The sequence below is a fragment of the Lemur catta genome, chromosome 9 (assembly GCF_020740605.2).
Source record: "Lemur catta isolate mLemCat1 chromosome 9, mLemCat1.pri, whole genome shotgun sequence".
Classification (NCBI taxonomy): domain Eukaryota; kingdom Metazoa; phylum Chordata; class Mammalia; order Primates; family Lemuridae; genus Lemur; species Lemur catta.
The window spans coordinates 2,510,827-2,534,511 of record NC_059136.1 but is presented as its reverse complement, the minus strand read 5'-3'; the positions used below and the strand labels follow the sequence as shown (position 1 = coordinate 2,534,511).

Here is a 23,685-nt window from a genome sequence, read left to right as displayed (position 1 = left end):
CACTATAGTTTAAAATCAGGCTTTCAGGGAGAGAGCCACTGACAGGATTGTGGTATATTATTTGCTATTATAAGTCAGGGGCTGGATTTGGTGGAAACTGTTTTTGTGAGTAAAGCCAACCAGCAAAGACCATTAAACTCATCTTGTTTTGTTCTCATCCAGGCCCGGTCAGAATGTGGGCTGTCTCTGCCCCTCCCTGGTTCCGGTTGCCCTCTTTCCCTGCGCTGGGGTGCTGCTGGTCTGCAACACCTCTGCCTCCGGGAAGCTCAGTGCTGGGAGCACTTGTGGCCCCCTCCCTCCCTACACTTTCAGCTCTCACTGGGAATTGTCCCATTCCATCTTTCTTCACCTGGCAGACATCCCCTGTGGACTCAGACCCTAGGGACTCCTCAGGCGTACTTTCCTTTTCAAAGTAAACCTGCCTCTGGATGTACCACCATCATTTTGAGTTATGTGCCATTTTTTGAATTTTATTTTTTAGAGATGGGGTCTCACTCTGTTGCCCAGGCTGGAGTGCAGTGGCACAATCATAGCTCACTGCAGCCTCGAGCTCCTAATCTCAAGCTATTGTCCTGCCTCAGCTTCTCAAGTGGCAGGGACTACAGGTGTGCGCCACCATGCCCAGCTAATTTATTTTTATTTTTATTTTTTTTAGAGATGGGGTCTTGCTATGTTCCCCAGGTTGGTCTCAGACTCTTGGCCTCAAGCAATCATCCTGCCTCAGCCTCCGGAGTCACTGTGATTACAGGCGTGAGCCACCATTTTAAACAAACCTGTAGTGAACTTATACTGTTTTCTTATGGGCAAAAGCTATAGCTAACTTAGCTTTCTGCGGAGATTCATCTTTTTAAAAACAGATGGTGACGCTGATGAAGGGTCAGAAAACTTAGGTTTTAGAGACAATTCTCTCACTAGCTAGTATGTAGCCATAGGTGAGTCATTTATCTTTCATACTCTTTTCTCCAAAACAAGAAATATACTATATTAGTGGAAGAAGGACTTTGGTTATCATCTAGGACATTATAACATAATTTATAACAGTGAATACTGCCTTATAAATGACATTTTCATATTGCAAATTGGGATTTCTGTAAATCAGTGGCACATAAAAATTTTTCTTTTATTTTTCAGTTGCCTTAAAATATTTTCCACTAATTATAATGAGCTCATTTTTTCAGATCACATAGCACATATTATAACTTCTAGACAAATTAATATTTCTTTGTTATAGCCCAATATGTTTTACCCAACCCATATGGTATAGATTTCAATAACGGTTATCTCTAGTCACTCTTAGAAATATTTCTAATAACTATGGTAAATAACAGAACCAGAAAATCTGTATATTTCTAAAGGTTAAAAGTTCTAAGTTGCAAGAGTTATTGTCTTGTTCTTTACACTCTTTTAAGAAAAACTTTTTCTGTGAAGGGGGGGATAGTTTAAAGTGCACTCTCTCTGCCACCTTCTGGTAAGGAAGGAAAGCTCCTCTGAGGAAAATGACCAGTAAATGTCCACAGCTGCGTGTTTTATTTTTCCTCATGTTAATGCATAGTGAGAAAATTACTGACCCTATAATTTTCTGTTGTGTGTGTATTATGTGTTGTTTATCTTATTCCTTAAGCTCATCAGAGATGCGGCTGATGTGAGGCCCTGCTCTAAAGTGTTTTGTTGCATGGTCTCACTCCTCTTTAGTCTCTAAGAAACTCTCTTGGCTTGCAGAGTGGAACGGGGTTGAGCTAGGAATATGGTGATTCCCAAATGGATGGTGCCGGCAAAGCCATCACTGGCCCAGCCCCAAGAGTAGAAAATCTCTTAAACACAAGGTGCACTGGGCAACTAACTGCTTAGAGCAAACTGGAATTGTCCAGAAGGCTTAGAGATGCTTCAAAATTACAACTAAGCTAAAGAATAAAAACATCTTATAGTGGTAGTTACAGAACATCCGTATATAACTGCTTTAGGAGGAAAAGTTCTACAACTATGGGCAGCACCTAACCTCCCACCAGACAGCTGCAGAAAAATAGATGCAGAAAAAGCATTTGATAAACTTTAACACAAAATTATGTTAAAACATCTTGGCAAACCAGTAATAGAAAGGATCATCCTTACTCTGACTTTTTTTAAAAAGTCCCCATCAAAAACCTACTGCAAACATCATACTTTAATGTGAGACTTTAAAACATTCCCATTAAAATCAGGAAAAATGATAAGATACCCTTCATTACTGCATCCGCTCAACACTGCGTTAGCACTAGCCAATGTAATAAGGTAAAACTATTTTTATAAGAAGGAAATATAATAATCAGAAAATTTTCTTCTTATGTATAGATAATATAATTATCCTCATTGAAAATCCAAGAAAATATATAAAGTTCTGGATCTCTAAATTCAGAGTAATTTCAATTTAAAAAAGAAAGTCCTAATAGGATTGCTAGAATTTAACAAACTAATCCTATAATTAATATGGAAGAGCAAGTGGCCAAAAATAGCCCAAATACTTTTGAAGAAGAACAAGCTGGGTGAGATTTGCTCTATCAAATGTAAAGACTTGTTATAAAGCTAAGGACTTACAGCAATGTAAGAGGGATAGACAAATAAATGGAGTGTAGAGCCCACACACATTCAAGCATATAGTATATAAAAACTTAGAATTTAATATCAATAGAATTAAAAATTCTAAATAAAGGAAAGACTGTTAAGTAAATGATGATAGGATAATTGGTTATAAATATAAAAAAAACTCCACCAAAAATAACTTCTAACTGGTTTAAATGCCTAAAATATGAAAAACCTAAAAACTTTTATAATAAAATATAAGAGATATCTTTATGACTTCGGGATAGGAAAGATACAAAAAGTACAAGTCATAAAATATCTATTAGATAGTGGTGGTGGTTGCACAACTCTGTGAATATACTGGAACTATGGAATTATATGCTTTTAAAGGGTGAATTTTATGGTATGTGAATTATATTTCACTAAGCTGTTACAAAATATTGATAAATTTTACTGTGTTAAAATTTAAAAGTTCTGATCCCTCTCTGACACTGTCAACAAATTTAAAAGTCAAGCCACATTTCTAGATGAAAATATTTGTTATATTATATCCAGACTATATTAAGAACTTCTGTGAATTAATACAAATCACAAATCACCCAATATAAAAATGAGCAAAGGATATGAACAGTCATCTCTCAAAAAATGAAACCCTAATGGCCAATAAGCATATGAAAATGTTCTCATTTTCACTGGTAAGGAAATTAAAATAGAAGTGAAATTTCATTTTCTATCTATTAGACTGGCAAAACTTAAAGAGTTTGACACTACCAAGGGTTGGCATGGAAGAACCAGTTTAGAGAATGATTGTGTCAAATCTGATCAAGTCAGAAATGCTCAAAACCAGAAATTCCACTTCTGGATATGGCCCTTGTATGAAAAAGATGGTTACAAGAATGTGCATTGCAGCATTGTTTGCAATAGCAGCGAGAGGGAAGGATACATATCGTCCAGATTGTGGCTACTCCTGGGAGAGAAAAGAAGGAAAAGTTTGCGGATAAAACTTTAGCTCTAGTTGTAATGCTTTATTGTTTTAAAAAGATCTAATGCTGTGGGCATGGTGGCACACACCTATAGTCCCAGCTACTCGGGAAGCTGAGGCAAGAGGATTCCTTGAGCCTAGGAGTTCAAGGCCAGACTGCCCAACATAGTGAGACCCCATCTCTTAAAAAAGTCTAAATCAAATATAGCCAAATATTAATGTCCATTAATTTTGGATAATGGACATGTGGTTATCAGTTATCTCTTTCTTTTCTTTCTTTTTTTTTTTTTTGGTTCTCTCCCAAGCCAGGCCCCCACTGTGCCTATCACATAATCTTGTTGGCCCTTGGTATTCTGTTATAGAATGAGGAATTAGGGTGTAATGACCAGGAAGATTCCTTCCAGTCCTCAAATTCTATCCTGGACCCTTGGTCCTTTGCAGGAATCTGGGACAAATGGAAGGAAAGCTAGGAAAAGTGCTTGAACTGAGATACCTGGCCAGTCAGGTCTTGGAACTGAGTGTCAAGAGTTCTCACTCAATATTGGCAAGACTGGGGAGGGAACCTAGGAAAAAAAAATCTCTCTCAAAATAGATAGATACAATGTTCTTTACAAAGGAGTTACTTGGAGGTGAAATGCCAGCCCATGAAAAACCAGTTACCTATATTATGACATGAAACTATAGGTGTAACAAAAAGAAAGGAACCAAATAATGTAAGAATCTATAATTCAATGAAATTAGAATTTGCTAAATTTTAAAAAGTCTTTTATGTGAAATCTGATGTTTAAAGCAAAGCAAGTTAACTGGAGGAAAGTAAGTATGGAAGGTGAGGTTTGAGATGTGGACAGTCTTAGATGGAAATGACTCAGGTCTTGGTCAAGTCCCCATGACCTCAGAATGCACAGCTCTTTCTAGATGTCTGGCTGTCAGCCACAGCCCTGTGTCTGGCAGCCTGGATCAGGCCCCAGCTTGCCTCCAAACAGGGACAAAAGAGATTTCCCCTGAGATAACTAGGTAAGATCTGATTGAAATAAAAACTTGGGAGTTATCAGGAGGGACGTTAGAAATCCATGAGTCCAGCCCTCATCTTTTGCAAACACGGCCCAGAGAGAAGAGACCCGACCAAGGTAACTAACCTAGACAATGGCGGGGCCAAGACCAGAACCCAGTCTCTGCTTCTGAAGCTGGTGCCGTTTCTGTTCTGAATGCCTCCCCTTCTGAGTGTTTTCTTATCTCGTTATAAAAAGCGACTTATCTCATTATAAAATATTTGGAAAACATAGCAAAATATTATGAGGCCAAAAAAAAATTCTCCTAATCCCATCGCAAAAACACAACTATTATTTCCATTTTGTTATATTCCTGTAACCCTTTCTCTATGGAACTTTCTCATGTTATTAAAAAACCGTAAATATTTAATGGCTGTACCAAGGTATTATTGTATGAATATAGCATATTTAAACCATTCCCTTATTTTTAGAAACTTAAGCTATTTATTCTTCTTTACAATTACAGATAGCAGTATAAGAAACATTTTTGTGTATATAACTTTCTGTGTCTTTCGGATTATTTTTTCAAAACAGAGTAACAGGGTTGGAGTGACCAGGTCACGGGGCATTCAACATTTTTGTAACTTCATAGGGTTTTTTTTTTTTTTCACTGTTCCAAGTTCTATATTTTTTATTTATTTTTTATTTCAGCATATCATGGGGGTACAAAAGTTTAGGTTACATATATTGCCCTTGCCCCCTCTGAGTCAGAGCTGGGGGATGGACACGCTTGAAACTTCACAGGGTATTAAATGTCTATAACTGTAAATACATTGTCGAGAAATTGCCTTCTAGAAAGTCTAAACTCATCAATGGTGTAGGCTTAAGCCCTATGCCCCTGTCATTTTTTTGGTTACCATGGATAGGACAGAATGGAAAAGAAGTAGGTAGGAGTGATGTAATTGACCCCACACGGTGTGAGGCACATGGCAGGAAGCACGGGTTTCCCTGGTCAGAGCAGTGTGCCTGGCGCTCCAGCAGGTCCGTGGAGGCTGGGAGAGTCTTTCCTGTCTGCAAGGTGATGGTGGTCGGTTTAGAACAAACCTATTACACAAACTTAAAACGATTTTCTCAATCAGGAGTTTTTTTTTTTTCAGAGATAAAATGTTGTGGAATATACCTAAGAATTTTGTTGACGTCTAGCCGAATTATTAGCTTTTTTTACTGGGTTTAATAACTCCCCTTTCAGGGGAGGATCTCGAGAAAATATTTGTGGTGCAGCAGGATTATGTGGTTAAATTCCTAAACATAGTCTCATCACTCTAACAATAATTTTCTCCCATCAACTATTGGTTTCTGTTATATAGGGTGGAATTTAATGGTAGTGATTCTCAAATATCTTCAAGTCATAAATCCTTTTGACTCATAAAAAAAAAAAGAACCATCTCTCCAGAAAAAGTACATTTACCCACAAAATTTTACATATAACATTCAGAAGACTTAAAAAGAAAATCTGAGGATTATCTGCTTGTTCCTGTTTTATGAGCTGAGTATTTTGGTACTTTTTCACCATATTCTAAATTAAAGCTAACTTATTTTTCTTGATCTGTGATTTTTTAAATATATCCTCACTACTGTGTTTATCACTTTTTAAAAATCATATATAATCTTTGAAATAGCTAAAATTATTTTTAAGTATATTTAAAATGTCTTTCCTCACTCGGAAAGGCTCCCCCCCACCTTTTTCCTACTTTCCTACTTCTGCTTCTGGTACAGAAATCTTCCCACTATCTCGCTCTCCTAATCCTACATTCATGTAAACAGTCAATCATAGATGGTTAGGAATTCCATCCTTCTTTTATCCACTCAATAGGCATTCACAAAGCATCTAGTAAGCCAAATCTAGTTCTTTAGTGTGCAGAGATGAACGAGATCTGGTTTCTGCAGCCATATAGACAAAGGAATTACAATATGATCTCACAAATGCAAAAATAGAAGTGTTTATAAATGTATCAGACACATAAAGGAGAGACTAGCTAAGGCTTCTAAAGGGTTGGAGAAGGTTTAGAGAAGAGATGAATTACAACCAGGCCACTTGTAACAAAAAGGAAGCACATTTTAATCAAAACAGCGTATATGCAAAAGCACAGAACATGAGAGCGCCTGGCTGATCTGCAAAACCGCAAGCAGATCTGTGTGACTCAAAGCGGAGGGTGAGGGTGGAAAGACAGGAGTGGAGAGAGGTGGGTTTGGAAGTTAAGTGGGGACTAGATTGTGAATGGCTTTTCATGTCATGGTGAAACCATCGGACTTCATTTTATTGGCAGTGGGGAGACAAGAAAAGTTTTAAGCAGGATAATGGTATAAGCAAATCTGTGTTTCAGTGTGGATGAAAAATTGGAGGGGAAAGAAACTGCAGAAAACCTTACATTGAACCCGACCAAATTATACCAGTGGTTATCGATTGGAGTGTTGAACCTAAAACCTGCCAGTAACTCAACATATTAAAGTTGATTCCACGCCTCTGGTTTATCTGGAAGAGAGCAAACATATCTGGCATTTAGCAATGGATGTGTCATTAATGGAGGGGCTGGGACACAGTGTCCCCAGGCGAGAGCTGGAGTGTTGGCAAATGGAGACTGAGTCACGCACGGAGAGCAGCTATATTGCAAAGAGCTGAGGAGTACGTGCCAAGAGGCAGCAAAGAACATACTTAAAAACCATCAAAGCTCATCACCAAAATAGCAATAACTTGAGTACCTCATGTGTGTCAGTTTCAACAGCCTGTTAAGTAGATATTATCTTTGTTTTGTTGATGGGCTCTGCAAAACCAGTAAGAACCAGTAAACACAGCCAAAGAGTTCCCTGGGAATTATCTCAAATGTTATCTCAAATTGGGAGACTTTTCCTCAGGAATCATGGGCAGCCAGGAGGGAACTAGAAGCTGGGGCCACGCGCTGGGCTCGTTCTGCAGGTGGTATCAGGTAGGCCAACAACTGATACCTCAGCGTTCAAAGGTCTGCAGAGGAGGAATCAGCTGTCAACGTCCAAGAGGGTCAAGGAAGTGATTTTGAGATGGGTCTTTATGAGTGGAAATGTTCCAGGTGGTGAAAGCGAATAGCAAAGAGTCTGCAGTGCAGAGAAGAGCACATGGGAGATCTCAGCGCTGCAGTCAGCACGGTGTGTTGAGAGAACAGCAAGGCTCCTGGGCTGCTGCTACCAGTGCACCCATAAACTGAACAGGCTTCTGAGCCTTTCTCCTCTAAGAATAAGGAAAGCTATCGAGCTGGGAAAATTGGCTATTACTGCTCACCATTCCTGAGGAGAAAGGACCCCCCAGAAATAGAGTGAGGCGGCTCAGAAGAACCAAACAAAAGAGTTGATTCCTTGAGGAAGAGTCGATTCCTTGAGGAAGGAGGACAAGGAGTCCCGGGGAGTCAACACAGCCTCAAGACGTCACCCAGGACAGCAGCAGCCCCACGTGGCTCTCCAGGGTTTGGTGGTAACAGTAGTGGGACTAACTTGAAGATCACGGTGCATGATCTTCAAATAAGTAATATTTTAAACTGCAGCTTTTAGGGAACGAGTAGCTGCTGTTTGTTCATCTGTGTCCCAGAGTTAACTGAGAGATGACCGACATTGCGGTTTATCAGGAAAGGCCTCAGAAGTGTCCGTGGTTCTCCCGATTTGGCTGTTGTTGAGTTTCCCCATCCTCTGTGCTGGAATCAGTGATTCTCACCACTTGTGTAGCTCCAGCATGTATCGCGAGGCTTGATTTGCGCCAGCTCTTGACTTTGCATCTTATTCTTCGAGGAACCACTGGAGGTTTTGGTTTTGAGAGACTATGTGGAACAATTCTCACTGCACTGTCTGGCATATATGAGGCCCTGGAGGACAGTACCAGGCAGTGAGCTGTGGGTGCTCGTGAGGCATGGTTGGGAGGGTTAAGGGAACTGCCCAGGCCCAAGCAAAGCAGAAGCCTGGGGTATCTGGGAGATCAGGGTGACCACGCCCGGCAGAGAACTTGCTGACCCTCCTCCATGTCATAGGAAACATATTTCAAAAGCCTTTGGAGAAAGACTTTTAAGTTTGGAGTTGGGGGATAGATGGTATTACCCAGATGATTCCTGAATCCTCAAATCAAAAATAAATAAATCAATAAATCCTCAAATCAAATTGCTTGGGGAACTGATTATGCAAGTCTGCTAACACCATTTTACTAGAGGGTAGAAAGTACTTCAACTGCTGTTCAAGAGAATTCTGTAAACCCGTGGTCTCCAACCCCCCAGGCCACAGACCTGTACAGGCCCATGGCCTGTTGGGAACAGGGCCGCACAGTGGGAGGTGAGCAGCGGGGGAGCCAGCGAAGCTGCTTATGTATTTACAGCCGCTCTCCTTCACTTGCATCATCACATAAGCCCCGCCTCCTGTCAGATCAGCGGCGGCATTAGATTCTCACAGGAGCGCAGACCCTACTGTAAACTGCGCATGGAGGGATCAAGGTTGCAGCTCCTTATGAGAATCTAACACCTGAGGTCTGAGGTGGAGCTGAGGCAGTGATGCTAGTGCTGGGGAGCAGCTACAAATACAGATTGTCCTTAGCAGAGAGGTTTGACTGCACAATAAATGTAATGTGCTTGAATCCTCCTGAAACCATCGCTTACCTCATCTGTGAAAAAATTGTCTTCCATGAAACCAGTCCCTAGTGCCAAAAAGGTTGGGGATCACTGCTGTAAACAGTAGAAGCCATAGCCCTGTATGTGGAGACAGTTCAGGATGTGGTATCATGGATGGATAGTCCTTCGTATCTAAAACGCACAGAAAACATATTGCTGAAAAGAACAAAAGGGTATGCAGTTAACTCAAAAGAGGAACATTCCTTACAAAATTTACTGTGCTGTGCAGATGGACCCTGCCGTTGAGAAGAATATGTTCATTATTCTAGTAGCTTTCAGATATTTTCTCTGGCACTGAACCCTTGAAGTCTTGTTTATTTGTTTCGTTTTAGTGACAGCTCCCTCTGTGGTTTGCCTGCACTGTGTGCAACTTGCCTCTTATCTTACGAATTGGCAACATCATTTCTTCCTGATTCCCTGGAGGTCACTGGTGGTAGCTTAAACTTTCATTTATCATAGGTGAAAAAAATGCAGAATATCGTGTGAGTGTTGAGTAGCTGGAAGAAACAAATGAGCAAAATTATACAGGTATGATAAATATTTATCTAAAGATCCAGCATTTTAGAGCCATCTGAATAGGCCAAGGATTTTATAGTGTGGAATATTTCATGGGCCCTTCAAGGATGAAGGAAATTTGTTTTTAAACGCGGACTATTTTAAAGACACCCCAGAGGTCCAGGCTTTTTGCAACACATGTTTCACAGATCTGAACTTTTTCCCACAACGTTTGTCTTCCAAAAACGATTTCAGCATTGTGGAAAGGGAACATTGAATATTTTAGAGCTGCAAGTCTTGGGGGAAATAGCCTGTCTTTAAGGTTAGATAAATAAGTTTAAACTATTTCTGACATTTTATAGCTGTTTCAACAGAGCAAACATTTGTTGTTTTGAAAGACGGTGAAGAGCCGTGGTATGGAGAAGCCTGTCTGAATTTCCTGTGGCCTCCTCAGTTCTCTGGAAACGCTCACACGTGTAGCAATGCCCCTGGGCACCGAGTCCCGGCGTCAACGTCTTCCCTCAGCACTGGAGACCTTTGTCTCTGCTTGTACATTTAAAATCTTGCCACATTTTGTTTTCTGAAATTCCTTGTATCTGTGGAATATCATTGTCTGCATAAACTCAATATCGTACAGATGCCATCCTGAGATCTAGGTAAAGTGTAATTGTCCCTGACTCCTGTGAGTTCCAGAGCTTGGATGCTCCAGAGCTCTCTGGAGCTGGCTTCCGACGGTCCCGGGGCTTGCGCTGGCCTGCGCCCTCTTGCCTCCTGCCCCTGCATTCAGCTGTGTGGTCTCCCCTCTGCCCACCATCCTCCAGAACATGGCCCCCTACCTGTTTTCCACTCATAGCAAGGCATCCATTAATACGAAACATTCGGCAAACTTAGGAAACAAGACAGGCAGTTTGGGGATTGTGGCAAAGCACCCCATTACCCAGCTTGCCCTGCTCCCTGTCCTCCACTCCTCACCCCCAACCTCTTGGGTTGCCTTAAGAACTCCAAATTCTTCTCTTCCTGTGATGCAGCTCTTGCTACAGTGCACATGTCCAAATCCTCCCAAGATGTTGTGAAGTACAAGGAGTCACCCTCTTTAGAAGACAGGTGGGGTTATACGGAGTCAAACAACTTCTCTGACCTTTGGTTTGTTCTACTCAGTTTACTTTAACAAGATTCCCATGTACAAGGTGCTGCTCTGGGACTCCTGAATCTGGCTGGTTTTCTCCTGAGGCTTTGTGCTAAGTCGGAGGCTCCTGGAGTGCATCATCTTAGGTCGCTGGAGAAAGAGGAGACTCCTAAGAGGAGGCCCACTCTCCCTGGCTCTCCTGAGAGCTGAAGGTGGGGGAGCTGGTGTTCAGCATTGCAGCAAAGCTGTGACCCCAGCACCAAGCACAGTGCCAGCGCACAGTGCACAGTGGGCACTTGCAAATACTTGTGGGATAGATGAATTCTTGATGACTTAAAGGCGTGGGGATTTGAGCAGCATTTACGCTACCCCTACACCTAGTGACGTAAGCAAAGGCGTGAGGGACTTAAAGCAACCAGGACATAACAGAGCATCAGAATAAATCATGCCCAAAATGTACTCATTAAAAACGCCCTTTGGGGAGTTGTTAGATTTTGGGTTTTTTTTTTTTTCATTCTGCTGGACAATGAGTTTTGCAAGATGAGCACCAGGCTTTCAGACTGCAGGGGTCACCCACAGTCCTCACCAGCTCAGCTCTGCATTTCAGAACTGCTGAGGTGGGGAGTGTCTGCAGAAGCACCCCGGTATCAGAGCCATTTCCCCTGAGGAATTCCCTGAGGCTCAGAATTCTGGTTAGCTGAGCTGCAGAGGGGTTTGGGAGTCTGTCCTGAGCTCAGGGGAAGCCAGCAGAGCCAGTCACGTGGGCTGCAGTGGCCAAAGCACAGTCAAATTTCTCATTTCTATCAATTATGAATATAAGCAACAAACCAAGGTAGCAGCATCCTTGACTTTGCACCAGTAGAACTCTCAGTTATTTTCATACCATATTACAAATATGAACAGATATCTCAAAATATCTTTAATGCCGACACTACTTCAAAATTATGGTAATTATTGTACCCAATGCTAGATTTTGAATTTGGTGCATTAGCAATGACACATTTGTTATTAGATCACACATTCAGTTTATTAAAACAAGAAAATCAATTGAAAAACTATTCAAAATAATAAAGTTCTGCAAGATACAAGATATATGATAAATATGCAAATGTTTATGTCTTTCCCAAGTGTTAGCAATATACAACCACAAAATTTGTTTTCAGGCCAGACAAGGTGGCTCACGCCTGTAATCGTAGCACTCTGGGAGGCTGAGGCAGAAGGATCTCTTGAGGTCAGGAATTTGAGACCAGCCTGAGCAAGAGTGAGACCCTATCTCTACTAAAACTAGAAAAATTATCCGGGCGTCATGGTGCATGCCTGTAGTCCCAGCTACTCGGGAGGCTGAGGCAAGAGGATTGCTTGAGCCCAGGAGTTTGAGGTTGCAGTGAGCTACGATGACACCACTGCACTGACCCAGGGTGACAGAGCAAGACTCTGTCTCAAAAAAACAAAAATAAAAACAAAAGATTTATTTTTAAAACTCTTGCTTACTACAACAAAAAATACCATAAGACACTGAAGAGTAAGTTTATTAAGAAATGTATGAGATCTACCTACATGTGGTCAAGAGAGGTTCTGGATCAGACTGCACTGGTGTAAATCTCAGCCCCGATGTTTAATAGCCACGACTTAGGAAAGCTTAGCCTTTCTGTATGTATATATTTGTAGAAGAAAAGACTAAAAATATATATGCATATGCGATTGGCATCCCTCTGGCTATTTAGGGCCAGCCTAGTTGTCATAGCAAAATTTAAACTAAATCTCTGACTGTATTAGTTTTCTATTGCTGCTATAACAAATTACCACAAATTTAGAGGGTTAAAATAACATCCATTTATTAGCTCACAGTTCTGCAGGCTGTGGCTGAAGTGAGTGTCCTACTTAGAGCATCAAAGGCTGAGATCAAGGTGTGGGCGAGCCTGCAGGCCTCTTTGGAGGCCCTGGGGATAAATCTGCTTCCAGGTTATCGGCTGAACTCAGTCCCTGGTCACTGTAGGACTGAAGTTCCCGTTTCCTTGGTAGCTGTCAGCTGGAGACCACCTATACCCCCTGGCTCATGGCCCCTTTTGTCTTCAAAATTAGCAGTGGTGGGTCACGTCCCTCTCACATGTTGGGTCTCTCAACTCATCTCTCCTACTTTCTCTTTCTCCACCCCTCCCTTACCCTTTCTCCCGCCCTCCTCTTCTGATGTTAAGGACTCACAGGATTACACTGGGCTCACCCAGACAGCCTCCCCATTTTAGGGTCAGCTGATTAGTAACCTTAATTACGTCTGCAGATTTCCCTTCACACCAAGATCAACGTTTGATTGCGTAACCAGAGAACAAGAATAATCTGGGGAAGACGTCTTTAGAATTCTGCCTACCACACTCAGATCATACAAAGCTACAGAGTTAAGGACAAAAAGCCCCAAGGATGACCATCTTGGACTGGGATTTTAAAAACCTCAAAGACTATGTATGAACATAATGGAGTTCATATTCTTGGTTCATATTTCTTTGGCAGATGAGACAGTTGAAACCTAAATTCCTTGTTCAAGCCTGCAAAACTAATAAATAGAACTAATAAATAAAGAGACTTGGTGTAGTGGACAGAAAAACTTGACCCGGAGTCAGAAGGCTTACAGCATCCTCAGCTGTGAGACAGAGCGAGCAGTGCCTGCCTCCCAGGGAACAGGGGTGACAGGGAACAGGAGAACAGGGGTGACTGTGAGGCCTGAAGCATCTCCACATTCCTAGAGCACACACTGCATGTTGCACATGACGGGATGATAATGGTGCCTTCTTTGTTTTGTCAGAAAGTCATGCACTGTCTTCCGCATTCTGTCAACCAGAACCCTAGAGGAGGAGAAAGATCCTCAAAACCAGTCACCTGGAGCAATGTCAGGCGTGCTCTGAGGCTGCTTCTGCTCTTAAGAACCAAATGATAGTTCCCTGAGTCTCAAATTCCACAGCCCAGCAAGATGCTGGGACTTCTCAAGATGTGGGGGAAGAGATTCTTTCCCTTGCTCGTGCCCCCCTCAGTGTCCAGGCTCCTGCAATGTTGCTGACAGTCTCTGCCCCTCCCTGCATCCATCCAGACTTGAAACTCAGCATTTCCTTCATTCCCTGAGATTATCCTTTTTTTAAAAAAAATTTTTTATATCACCTTTACTCGTTCAAAAAAGTTATCCTCTTTTAAAAAAACATTAATGAACAAAATTTGTTTCCCTGAAGATTGTATATTCCTGCTAAAGGAGGAATGTTTCATTGCATATGCACAGCAAACAACTTAGAGATCTGTGTTAGATATTTTTATTTTCTGAAGACTTCTTTGTAACAACCCACCCCTGGGATTTCTCCCTCTGATCCTGCCTCCACATCCCCCAGCTTCACCAGCTCCTTCCTTCCAGCCGTTCTCCCACGACCTCACCCAGCTTCAGAATGCCCTGCCTTCCCCATACTGAGCAGTCCCACTGTCCTCGGCTCTGGTTCCTCAACGTGTTTATGTAAACCAGTCAGCTGCTCAGCAGACCAAAGCCCTTCGCTTTAACAGGAAACCCCACCTGCCATAGAGCAGCTATGGACATAGAATGTTTCCTATTTTATGTGGTTAAACCATTTGCTGACTGATAGTCAAAGCACTAAATGGTATTTGTCACATGGTTCTGTGGCACTGTTATTAAAGGAATTGCCTATGTCGTATTTGTTTTTGTTCCAAAGGTGTCCCTCAGCCTAATGTAACTTGGTTGAAGAGAGGAGGATCTCTGAGTGACAATGTTTCCTTGCTTCTCAATGGAACCCTGTTGTTACAGAACATTTCCCTTGAAAATGAAGGAACCTACATCTGCACAGCCACCAATGCTCTTGGACAGGCAATGGCATCATCCGTACTCCACTTGCTGGGTGAGTGTCAAATTCTTACTGTTCCTTACGTGCTTTCTATATATAGTATGTACAAAGTATGGCGCCGTTTTGTTGATTCTGGAGTCGAGGAGTGAACAGGATGGATGTGAGAGGGTTCTAACTATTGCTACTACTGCCTACTTAACAACAAGATCAAATTCTAACATCCTGTCTTACCAGTTCTTCTCTTCCAGGTTGTGACTTTTTTGATGCTACTTCTCTGCTTAAGAACTTATACTGGGATATCAACTCTTCTGCCCAGAACCAGACCCTTCGTGTTCTTCCTCTACATCTGCTCTACTTCTTACCCCTTTTCTAAGCCAGCACTGAGCTTTGTTCTGGCCAGGTTAGTTCCCTGCCCCGTGATCCAACACATACACGTGCACATGTTGTGCTGCTCCCCGTTTGCTCTCTCAGGAAGGACTCTCCCTCACTGTTTTGCCCACATTGCCCAAATCCTCATATCCTGTAGAACTGGCTGAATTCCTACCTCCTGTGCGAATCCGTCTCAGATTTTGCTTGAATTCTCCTGTCTCTGGTCTCACTACTTTGTACCCGATTAGGTCCTCACACACATTGCTCTCAAATTGTTTCCTGTTTTATTTCTGTTTCCTTGATGAAATAGTGGGTCCTTCGAAGGCAGGGACCGTGTCTGATGTTTCTTTTGCTGTCCTGAGGAAATAATAACAGCAGGAGGCACACAGTAGGAACCCCACAAATGATGACCTAGTAAGTTTTAAAATACTTTTCAGTTGGGTCAGGATTGAGATTTGAAAGTCATTGCAATGTGCCCCCAGCACAGGATAATAAGCTGACTTCTATCTACTAGGGTGAGATCTGACATTCATCAAGCTCTGACTGTTAAAATGAGCTTCAAGTTGCTGGGGTTTTAGGACTCATTCAATAACATACCTGTTTCCCACCAGAGTTTGGAATCAGTTGAGAGTTAATCACAGAAATCAACCAGATGGACATGAGAGGTCATTTATTATTCCCCTCTGTAGCCCCAGCGCCTAACACAGTATATAAATAAATGTTTCATGAATGAATGAAGTTGAATCCTCAGAGAACTACTATGGGATTATAGACTCTCTTCAGCTGAACCAACAGGGGAGGGTGCAAAAGAGCTTCCTTTATGGCTTTGCTTGTTGGTGGTTAGAGGGGCCCAGAGAGACAGCGATGGGAGTACCCGTGCAGGGAGTTGGAACAGTTGTCATGCACCAAGTGCTTGATGTTCGTTAATCCTTGTGATACAACAACACCATGTTGTGGACAGCAATTTTTAATCTCCTGTATTTATGAAGAACCCTGAGGCTCACAGAGAGTTGGGACTAGTGCTCACATGTGTGGTCTGCTTCTTCAGTGCTCCTCACGCAAGCCTCACGGACTCTCGGTGTTGACCAGGCAGGCAGGGACGTACTGCCACGCAGCACTTCCCAAGAGCCCCAGTGGTCTCAAATCTTGGAATAGGGGAGTTCCGATAGATGGGCCAGGCTACCCTGCTGGATTCTCGCGTGACTCCCCTGCTCTCTGAAAATTCCAGCCCACTCCTTGCTTCTGTGCATCTCCACCAGCAAATCTGCACAGTAGTCTCTCTCCTGCCACACACCTCTTCTTTCAGGAATCCCCTCCAGCCTAGCCGCTCGTGACCTTGGGAACTTGACCGAGGGATGAAGTCATAGCGTTCCTGGTTTGACTGAGAAATCAACAGCACAGCATTCCTTCTCCGACCTCTGCTCTTACACTTGAGCTTCACAACCCTCCTAGAGTCCTGCACTCCTCACCACGCGAAGTCCCCTGTGGGGCACTCTGCCACCCCCAAGGCTCCTCTGTCCAGCCAGTCTGCTTCCTCCAGTCCCTCTTGGAATTCTGGTCAATGCATGTTTTTCATCTTTTAAGTTAGGCTATAAATGCTGGGACATGCAGAGGAGCCACAGGTCAGCACAGGGAGTAACTCTAAACTCCTGTGACACCCCCACAGCCGCACGCACACATCCCTCCCAGACCCGTGTACGCCTGAGCGTCCCAGGACACAGCGTTATTAAACAGGGCTGATCTCCTAGTAGCTGTCTTCAAGAACATCCAAGAACAAGAATTAGATCATTTCTAACTGGTAAAAAGTGTTACGTCTTTTTTTTTCTCTCTTCAGAACGAAGGTGGCCAGAGAGTAAAATTGTATTTCCCAAGGGCCATAAAAAGCGTGTTCTCAAGGCATCCAACACTGGAACCAATAGCAGCGACCCCACAGGAGAAGCCCTGCCTCGAGGTCTGGGATTTTGACTTTTTCGAGATTTGCTGTTTGTGAGCATGTGTAAGGAAAAGGATTTAGCTAAAAGACTATACGTGTTTTTCACTTGGCAACATGTAAAATCATTCCTAGGCATTCGGCCAGCTTTTTTCTTGTCCTTCGGTCTTTGGTAGTTCAACTTATTCTTTCCATACTGAAGGAATTTTGTAGAAAAATCCTGAGGCAGCCCACAGAGTTCATATCCCAAATGTGGATCATTATTTGTGATAATGTAGATATTGATTTTCCAGTTGCAAAACTATTGCTGACTTGGTAGATATTAATAGACGGAAAGTTTGCTAAGAGCACTGAATTGATTCTTTCATTGTTCTTTTTTCACAAACTCTTTTTTCCATGCATAGCAACTTTGTTGTATATCGGTGCTTCATCAAGAGAACCTACTGTAAGTATTAGGAGCTTGCAAAACTCTTCAGAAGGCCAAGGCAGCAATTAGAGTTAAGAAAATCAGAAATGCTAGAATCATTGGAAATCATTACTGATGCTCTCAGCTCACTATAGCTCAAAAGTGGGTAAATCACAGGAGGACCCAAGAAAGTACCGGTAAACCTGATGTTTTACTCTGTTATACAGAATAATAATGGCTACATCATTGCCACCTTTTATGTCTTGAGTAGTGCCTCTCCTTTGCAGAACACACAATGCAGAACGTAACTCCGCAGGTGGGGACTCTGGAGAATGAAGTTTCTAGGCTTCTCTCCCTGAGATGCAAGGGAGAGCACAGAAGAGGGAAACAGTGTTGAACTGCCAATCAATAACCCATCACATGTCATTTATGACATAATTATCTCAGGGTATTTGTGTGATATATTTTTATCCTCTTTTGGACATACTGCTACTGTTATCCCATGCATAATTATCCACTCACTGGACTGTCCAGGGCTTCACTATTCTGAGGCTAGAGTTGCAGAGGCAACCTAGCCCTGGAGAAGCTCACAGTCTGAAGAGGGAGGTGGTCGTGGGAACAGATATTTTGAAGCAGTGTGGCAAGTGCCGTAGTAGAAAGATGACTGAAGTAGAATGGTCGCACCAAGGAAGAGGCCCTCCTCCCTTTGGAGAAGTCTACTAAGTTTTCATGTAGGTCATGATGTTTGTTCTGAGGAGAGGAAGAAGGAAATCCCAGTCAGAAAAAAGCAGATGTGCAAAAGGCACAGACCAGTGGCATGTGGCACGGAGCATGAAGAACGAAGATCAAAAGTATTCCTCCCGCAAATCAATTAACGGAAAAAACTGCATATGCATGAGGCTTGAGCTACTGGAGAGGGCAGACCCTTTGGAATAGTCAAATTCCTGGTTTATTGGAACTACCTGCATTGCCCTACCGCCTCCTACACACGCGCACACACACACACACACACACACACACACACGCACAGACATATGCTTACGCACTGTGGAATATGCCAACCCTTCACTGGATCCTTAGCTTAGCATTTCAAAGAGACTCATTTATTAATTTGACAAATATTGGTTGAATTACTAATATTTAACATGTCCTGTCCTAGTGTCAAACAGGACAGTGTTTATGGACTTGACATTTTGACATTCTAGTAGGTGAGATGGACAAAAAATAAGTAAACATATAAATGCATAAGACATTTCTGTGTGGTAAGTGCTGTGAAGTACGTGGTGATTGGAGGTGCCAGTCCTATGGCCTCCTCAGGATGGGCTTTCTGAGGAGGTGATACTGGATCCCAGACCTAAAGGATGAGATGGAACCGCTCATGCAGAAAGATGAGGAAGGAGCATTTCTGGCAAAGGGAATCGTAAGTGCAAACACCATAAAATGGGAATAAGCTTAATGTGATCGAGGAACAGAAGTGAGATTCATGTGACTAGGGGACAGTGGAGCGGGGGGAGCGGCTTGAGATGACGTTGGAGAGTTGCTGCAGAGAAAATCATTCAGGGCTCTGAGGACCAAGGAAAAGACTCAAGAGTTTATTCCTAAAACTTGGGAGGCTGTTGAGGAGTCTTATATGGGAGTGATATATGATCTACTTTTCAAATGCATGTCAGAAAACACTAACCATACAACAAAAAAGTTATCAAATTGGACTTCATCAAAATTTTAATGATTTATTCATTAAAGACACCATTAAGAATATGAGTAGATGAGCCATGGACTGGGAAAAATATTGGCAGAACGTATGTTTGGTGAACTGCTTATGTCTAGAATGTATAAAGAACTCGTACAAATTAACAGTGAACATCCTACACATGTACATACACACACAAACAGCAGGCAAAAGACTTGAACGGATACTTCACAAAAGAAGATATACAGATGGCATCAAGGAAATGGAAATTAAAACCTCAATGAGATACAGTTGCACACCCAGTAGAGAAGTTATTAATAAAAACAAAAAGACTGACAATGCCAAATTTTGGCAAGAATGTGAAGCAGCTAGGACTCTCATGCATTGCTTAGTGTGTAAAATGGTGCAACCACTTTGGAAAACTGTTTGGCAGTTTCTAATAAAGTTCAGCATATACCAACACTTGATCCAGCAATGCCACTCACAGATATTTACCTGGGAAAAACAAAAACTTGTTCACAAAAAGCTTTGTACAAGAATGTTCAGCCGTATTCATAGTGGCCCTCAGCGGGAGAGTGGATAAAAAACTGTGGTATATTCACACAAGGGAACATCATTCAGCAATAGAAGAGATGACTACTGATATGAACTGCGATATGGGTAAATCTCAAAAAACATCATGCCGAGCAAAAGAAGCCAATTGAAAAAGAGCACATATTGCATGAGGTCCGAGAATAGGTAACACTGATGTTAGTGATAGAATGGATAAGTGCTTGCCTGGGAGGGGAGGCAAGAGGGATGGGATGACAATGTTACTTACCTTGCTTTGGATCATGGTTACAAAGTAATTATGAAGACTCATAAAACTCCACACATTAGATCTGAGCATTTTATTGTATATGAATTATACCTCAATAAAAACACACATTTTTAAAGAATTGTACAAGTGTCCTGCCTCAAACTGTCAAGGTGTGTTTGTGAAATGTGGCATAACGGAAAGAGACTTGGAGTCAGACACATTTGGGTTCTAGTCCAACTAACAGGCGATGGGCCTTGGGCAAGTTACTTAGCTTCATTCAGTTTCCACCTCCACAAATAAACATACCTACTTCACAAGATGACCAGAAAGATTAAATGAAAAACTGATTATAGAGTGTCTAACTCATTTTGTTATCTGGGAGGTTCTCAATAAACTTGGATATTTAAAAAAAATTATTTTTAAATAAACTGTAACCCTGAAGGTCCTTAGTTGGATATCACTAAGGCTGTACGTAAAATATAACATAAAATGTATTTTACGTTTCTGCTTTGCAAATAATGCCATGTGCAATTTCAGACAAAAATTCAAAAATCAGAAGAAAAAACTGGAACACAATAAGTTAAAGAGATCACTCTGCTGTGTGAGAGAGCCTGTGGACACAGCTGGTAGCCATCACTTCTGATTATTACAGGGAAATCTGGCACCTTCTGTGATCGTACACAAATCCATCATCGTCACATCCTACCTCGTCTCTTACTGAGTGTCAGCAGGGGAAAAAAGGCTGTTTGGAATGGGCACTGAAATAGAAAGTCTGGGATTACTGGAGGTGGTCAGCTCCCACTTTTCTAAGGAAACTCCCATTTTTACCTTTCCAGATGTCTCCATGACAAATCATTTATGCAGTTGCAGGACCAATCTGAAGTTTCGATTAAGTATTAATGGAAAAATAAGAATGGAACTCAAATGCGTCTTTAGCCTTACTGCTTGATCCCTGGTCCCTGTTTCTCCTGCTAAATCATCTCTCTTGTCTCCACCTGATGCACTTTTGAGAAATCAAACCTGTGGGAACACCCCTGGAGAGGCCCTCCTCTCCTGTCCTGCCACTCTGTTTGGAGAATGCCGGGCGGCGGCCCCTGCTCCAGTGCCTCCTCCCTCTCCCTGGGATTGTTCTGGCAGATCCAGCTGGCCTGCAATAGCCCCTCTCCCAGGCTGTGGTCCAAGGACCCCATTCTGGCTGCCATTCCTGCCATTTATTACAATAAGTTAGCTGAGGGAAAATAAGATTTAAAGGACCCCTTGCACCATGAGACGGCTGCTGAACAACCCAGACAGGCGGCTCACCAGAACACAGGTGGTGGTCTCTGGCCATGTCCTCTCCAACCCATCATCATTTCTCACTTGGGGTTGTCATGACATTTCATTTTCTTCCTACAGAGCCATTTTGGCAGCCTGGTAACTGGTCACATTGTTCTGTCACCTGTGGCCACTTGGGAGCCCGAGTTCGGAGACCCCAGTGTGTGATGGCTAATGGGCAGGAAGTGAGTGAGACCCTCTGCGAGCACCTCCAGAAGCCACTGGCTGGGTTTCGTCCCTGTAACATCCGGGACTGCCCTGCAAGGTACGTGAAGTCGTGAAATCACTCTCCTTATCTCATCAACACCAAGTTTTTGCTTGTTTTAAAAGGCACAGTAATTTGGACATAATAACTCAATAGCTAAGATTTATTTAGCACTTACTGTGTGCCAGGCATCCTGCTAAATGCTTTACGTGGATCACTTTACAATCCCCTGTAAGGCAGATGTTGTTAATTTCCCATTTTACGGGTGTGTAAACTCCCCAAGCCATACGGCTACAAGGGCCAGAATTCAGATTGAGGTCTGATTGCAGTGCCCCTGCTCTGAACCCCCAAGTCTGCTTCCTGCACTCAGTGCTGTCAGTCCCTTGAGATCGTGGTGAGGCTGGTTTCATGGGTTGACCTACCAGACACTGCAGTGGGGCAGGATCACCAGAGGCACTAGTTAAAAACACACAGTTCCCCAGACTCAGCCCCTAGAGGTAAAACCATTAATAACTGTGCTAAGTAATAGATGATACAAACCTGTAATTTTAAGGTATCCAAAATAAAACTCACGATCTCCACCAAACCTAATCCCTCCCCGATATTCCAGATCTCAGTGACCACATCCTAGACTCCCTTCTTCTCTCACTTTCATCCATTCTTGTCAATGTCCGCTGTTCCAAGCCATCGCTGTCTCTCACACGGATGGCTCCAGGAGCCACCTGATTCCTGTCTCCCTCCCTAGAGTACTTTGTTCACTCTGTAAGAATAATGGCCTTTTAAAACAAATTTGTCATGGTGGTCCTCTGCTTAAAACCCATCAATGACTTCTCATTGCTTAGGACAAAGGCCAAAATTCCTAGCGTTGGGGCTGTGTCTATCTTGTACACCTCTTTATCCCCAGTGTCTAAGATAGTGCCAAGCACATAGTAGGTGCCCAGTAAATATTTACTTACTGACTAAAATGATAAACGAGTAAAGGAATTGAAGTCCCTTCATTTGGGGGCCTTGGGTGATCTTGCTTGTCTCGGGGCTTGTCTCTCTCACCCTGCTCATCTGATCTCTGTCCACGCGGCTCACGTTCTGTCTCTTGGATGTGCGTTTCCCTTTTCTGACCCAGAGCCTTTGCACGTACCGCTCCCTCTGCCTAGAACACAGGTCCCTCCCTCTTCACTTAATTATTCCTACTCATCTATTTGTACCTCAATACATTTTCAGAGAAACCTTCCCTGACCTTAGCCCTCTAGAGTAAGTCAGGCCCATGTGCTATATGACTTTTACATTCTTTTATTCTTCTTCTTCATAGCTCTTACCACAGTCTGTCTTGCTCTCCCACTAGACTTAAGATTCTGTGAGAGTAAATCCACGGCTGTTTTGCTCAACAACTTATTCCTAGCACTTAGCACAGTATCTGCCCCATCATACGTGCTCTATAAATATTTGTGAAATGAATGAATAAATAATTGAATAGCACAGACTATAGCAGATAATAGATCAAATGGCACCAAAACCCACATTAAAAAATTTAAAAGGGGCATTTATGGAGTGCAAACCCATGAGGCACTATTATCAACCTCATTTTACTGATGAGAAAGTGGAGGAATGCTTAATATTGTACAGCTCACTACCCTGTGCAAATGCCCACACTAGATCCAACTGCCTGTGCCTTGGGGGAGAGTGGCAGGCTGGGTTGCCCCATAATACAAAACAGTCGCTTTGAGGCATGTTTTTAGAAGGGCTATCAATATTGTGGGCACCCTAATGACAAGTCTTCCCGTAGCCATTGTCATTCTTAAAAGGAAGATCTCATGCTCAGGATTAAATCTCGGAAAGCAGCAAGTATATGTGATAATAACCAGGGGTTCAACAAAATACCAGGAAGCGGCTTTATGTCAATTCTTGATTTTCACAAAGTGAAGAGAATCCACGCTGGGAAATTTACCAGCAGACTTGTGTCTGAAGTACTCGCAAGCCTTTGCACACTCCTAGAACAAGCAGAGTCGTTCACGTTCATACCTGGGAGAGACCACAGAGATCATCTGATTGCAGATTCCGCTACGCCAAGGGTCCTTAACATGTCTGTGCCATGGTCCCCTCCAGTAGTCTGGAGAAGCCTTTGGATACCCTTCTCAGAACAAAATTTTTAAATATATAAAATAAAATACATTTAGTTACAAAAGAAACCAATCATATTGCAATACTTTAAAATGTGTTATACAGTAATAGATTCGCTTCTCAATACGCTGAATAACAAGGTATAGTTGTACTTAAATTCTGAAATGGTAATGGACATAAATATTTTGGGATACCTGCCACAA

General features: G+C 42.4%; 1 protein-coding gene across 1 annotated transcript in view; it reads left to right on the top strand.

Moving 5' to 3' along the window:
- The window catches only part of ADAMTSL3 (ADAMTS like 3), a 276,104-nt gene that overhangs the window by 227,207 nt on the left and 25,212 nt on the right, over nt 1-23,685 (top strand). Inside the window, exons 24-26 of the mRNA XM_045561569.1 lie at nt 14,526-14,708; nt 16,858-16,974; nt 21,244-21,427. Of these exons, the coding sequence (XP_045417525.1) occupies nt 14,526-14,708; nt 16,858-16,974; nt 21,244-21,427 (484 nt within the window). The remainder of the gene's footprint in view (nt 1-14,525; nt 14,709-16,857; nt 16,975-21,243; nt 21,428-23,685) is intronic.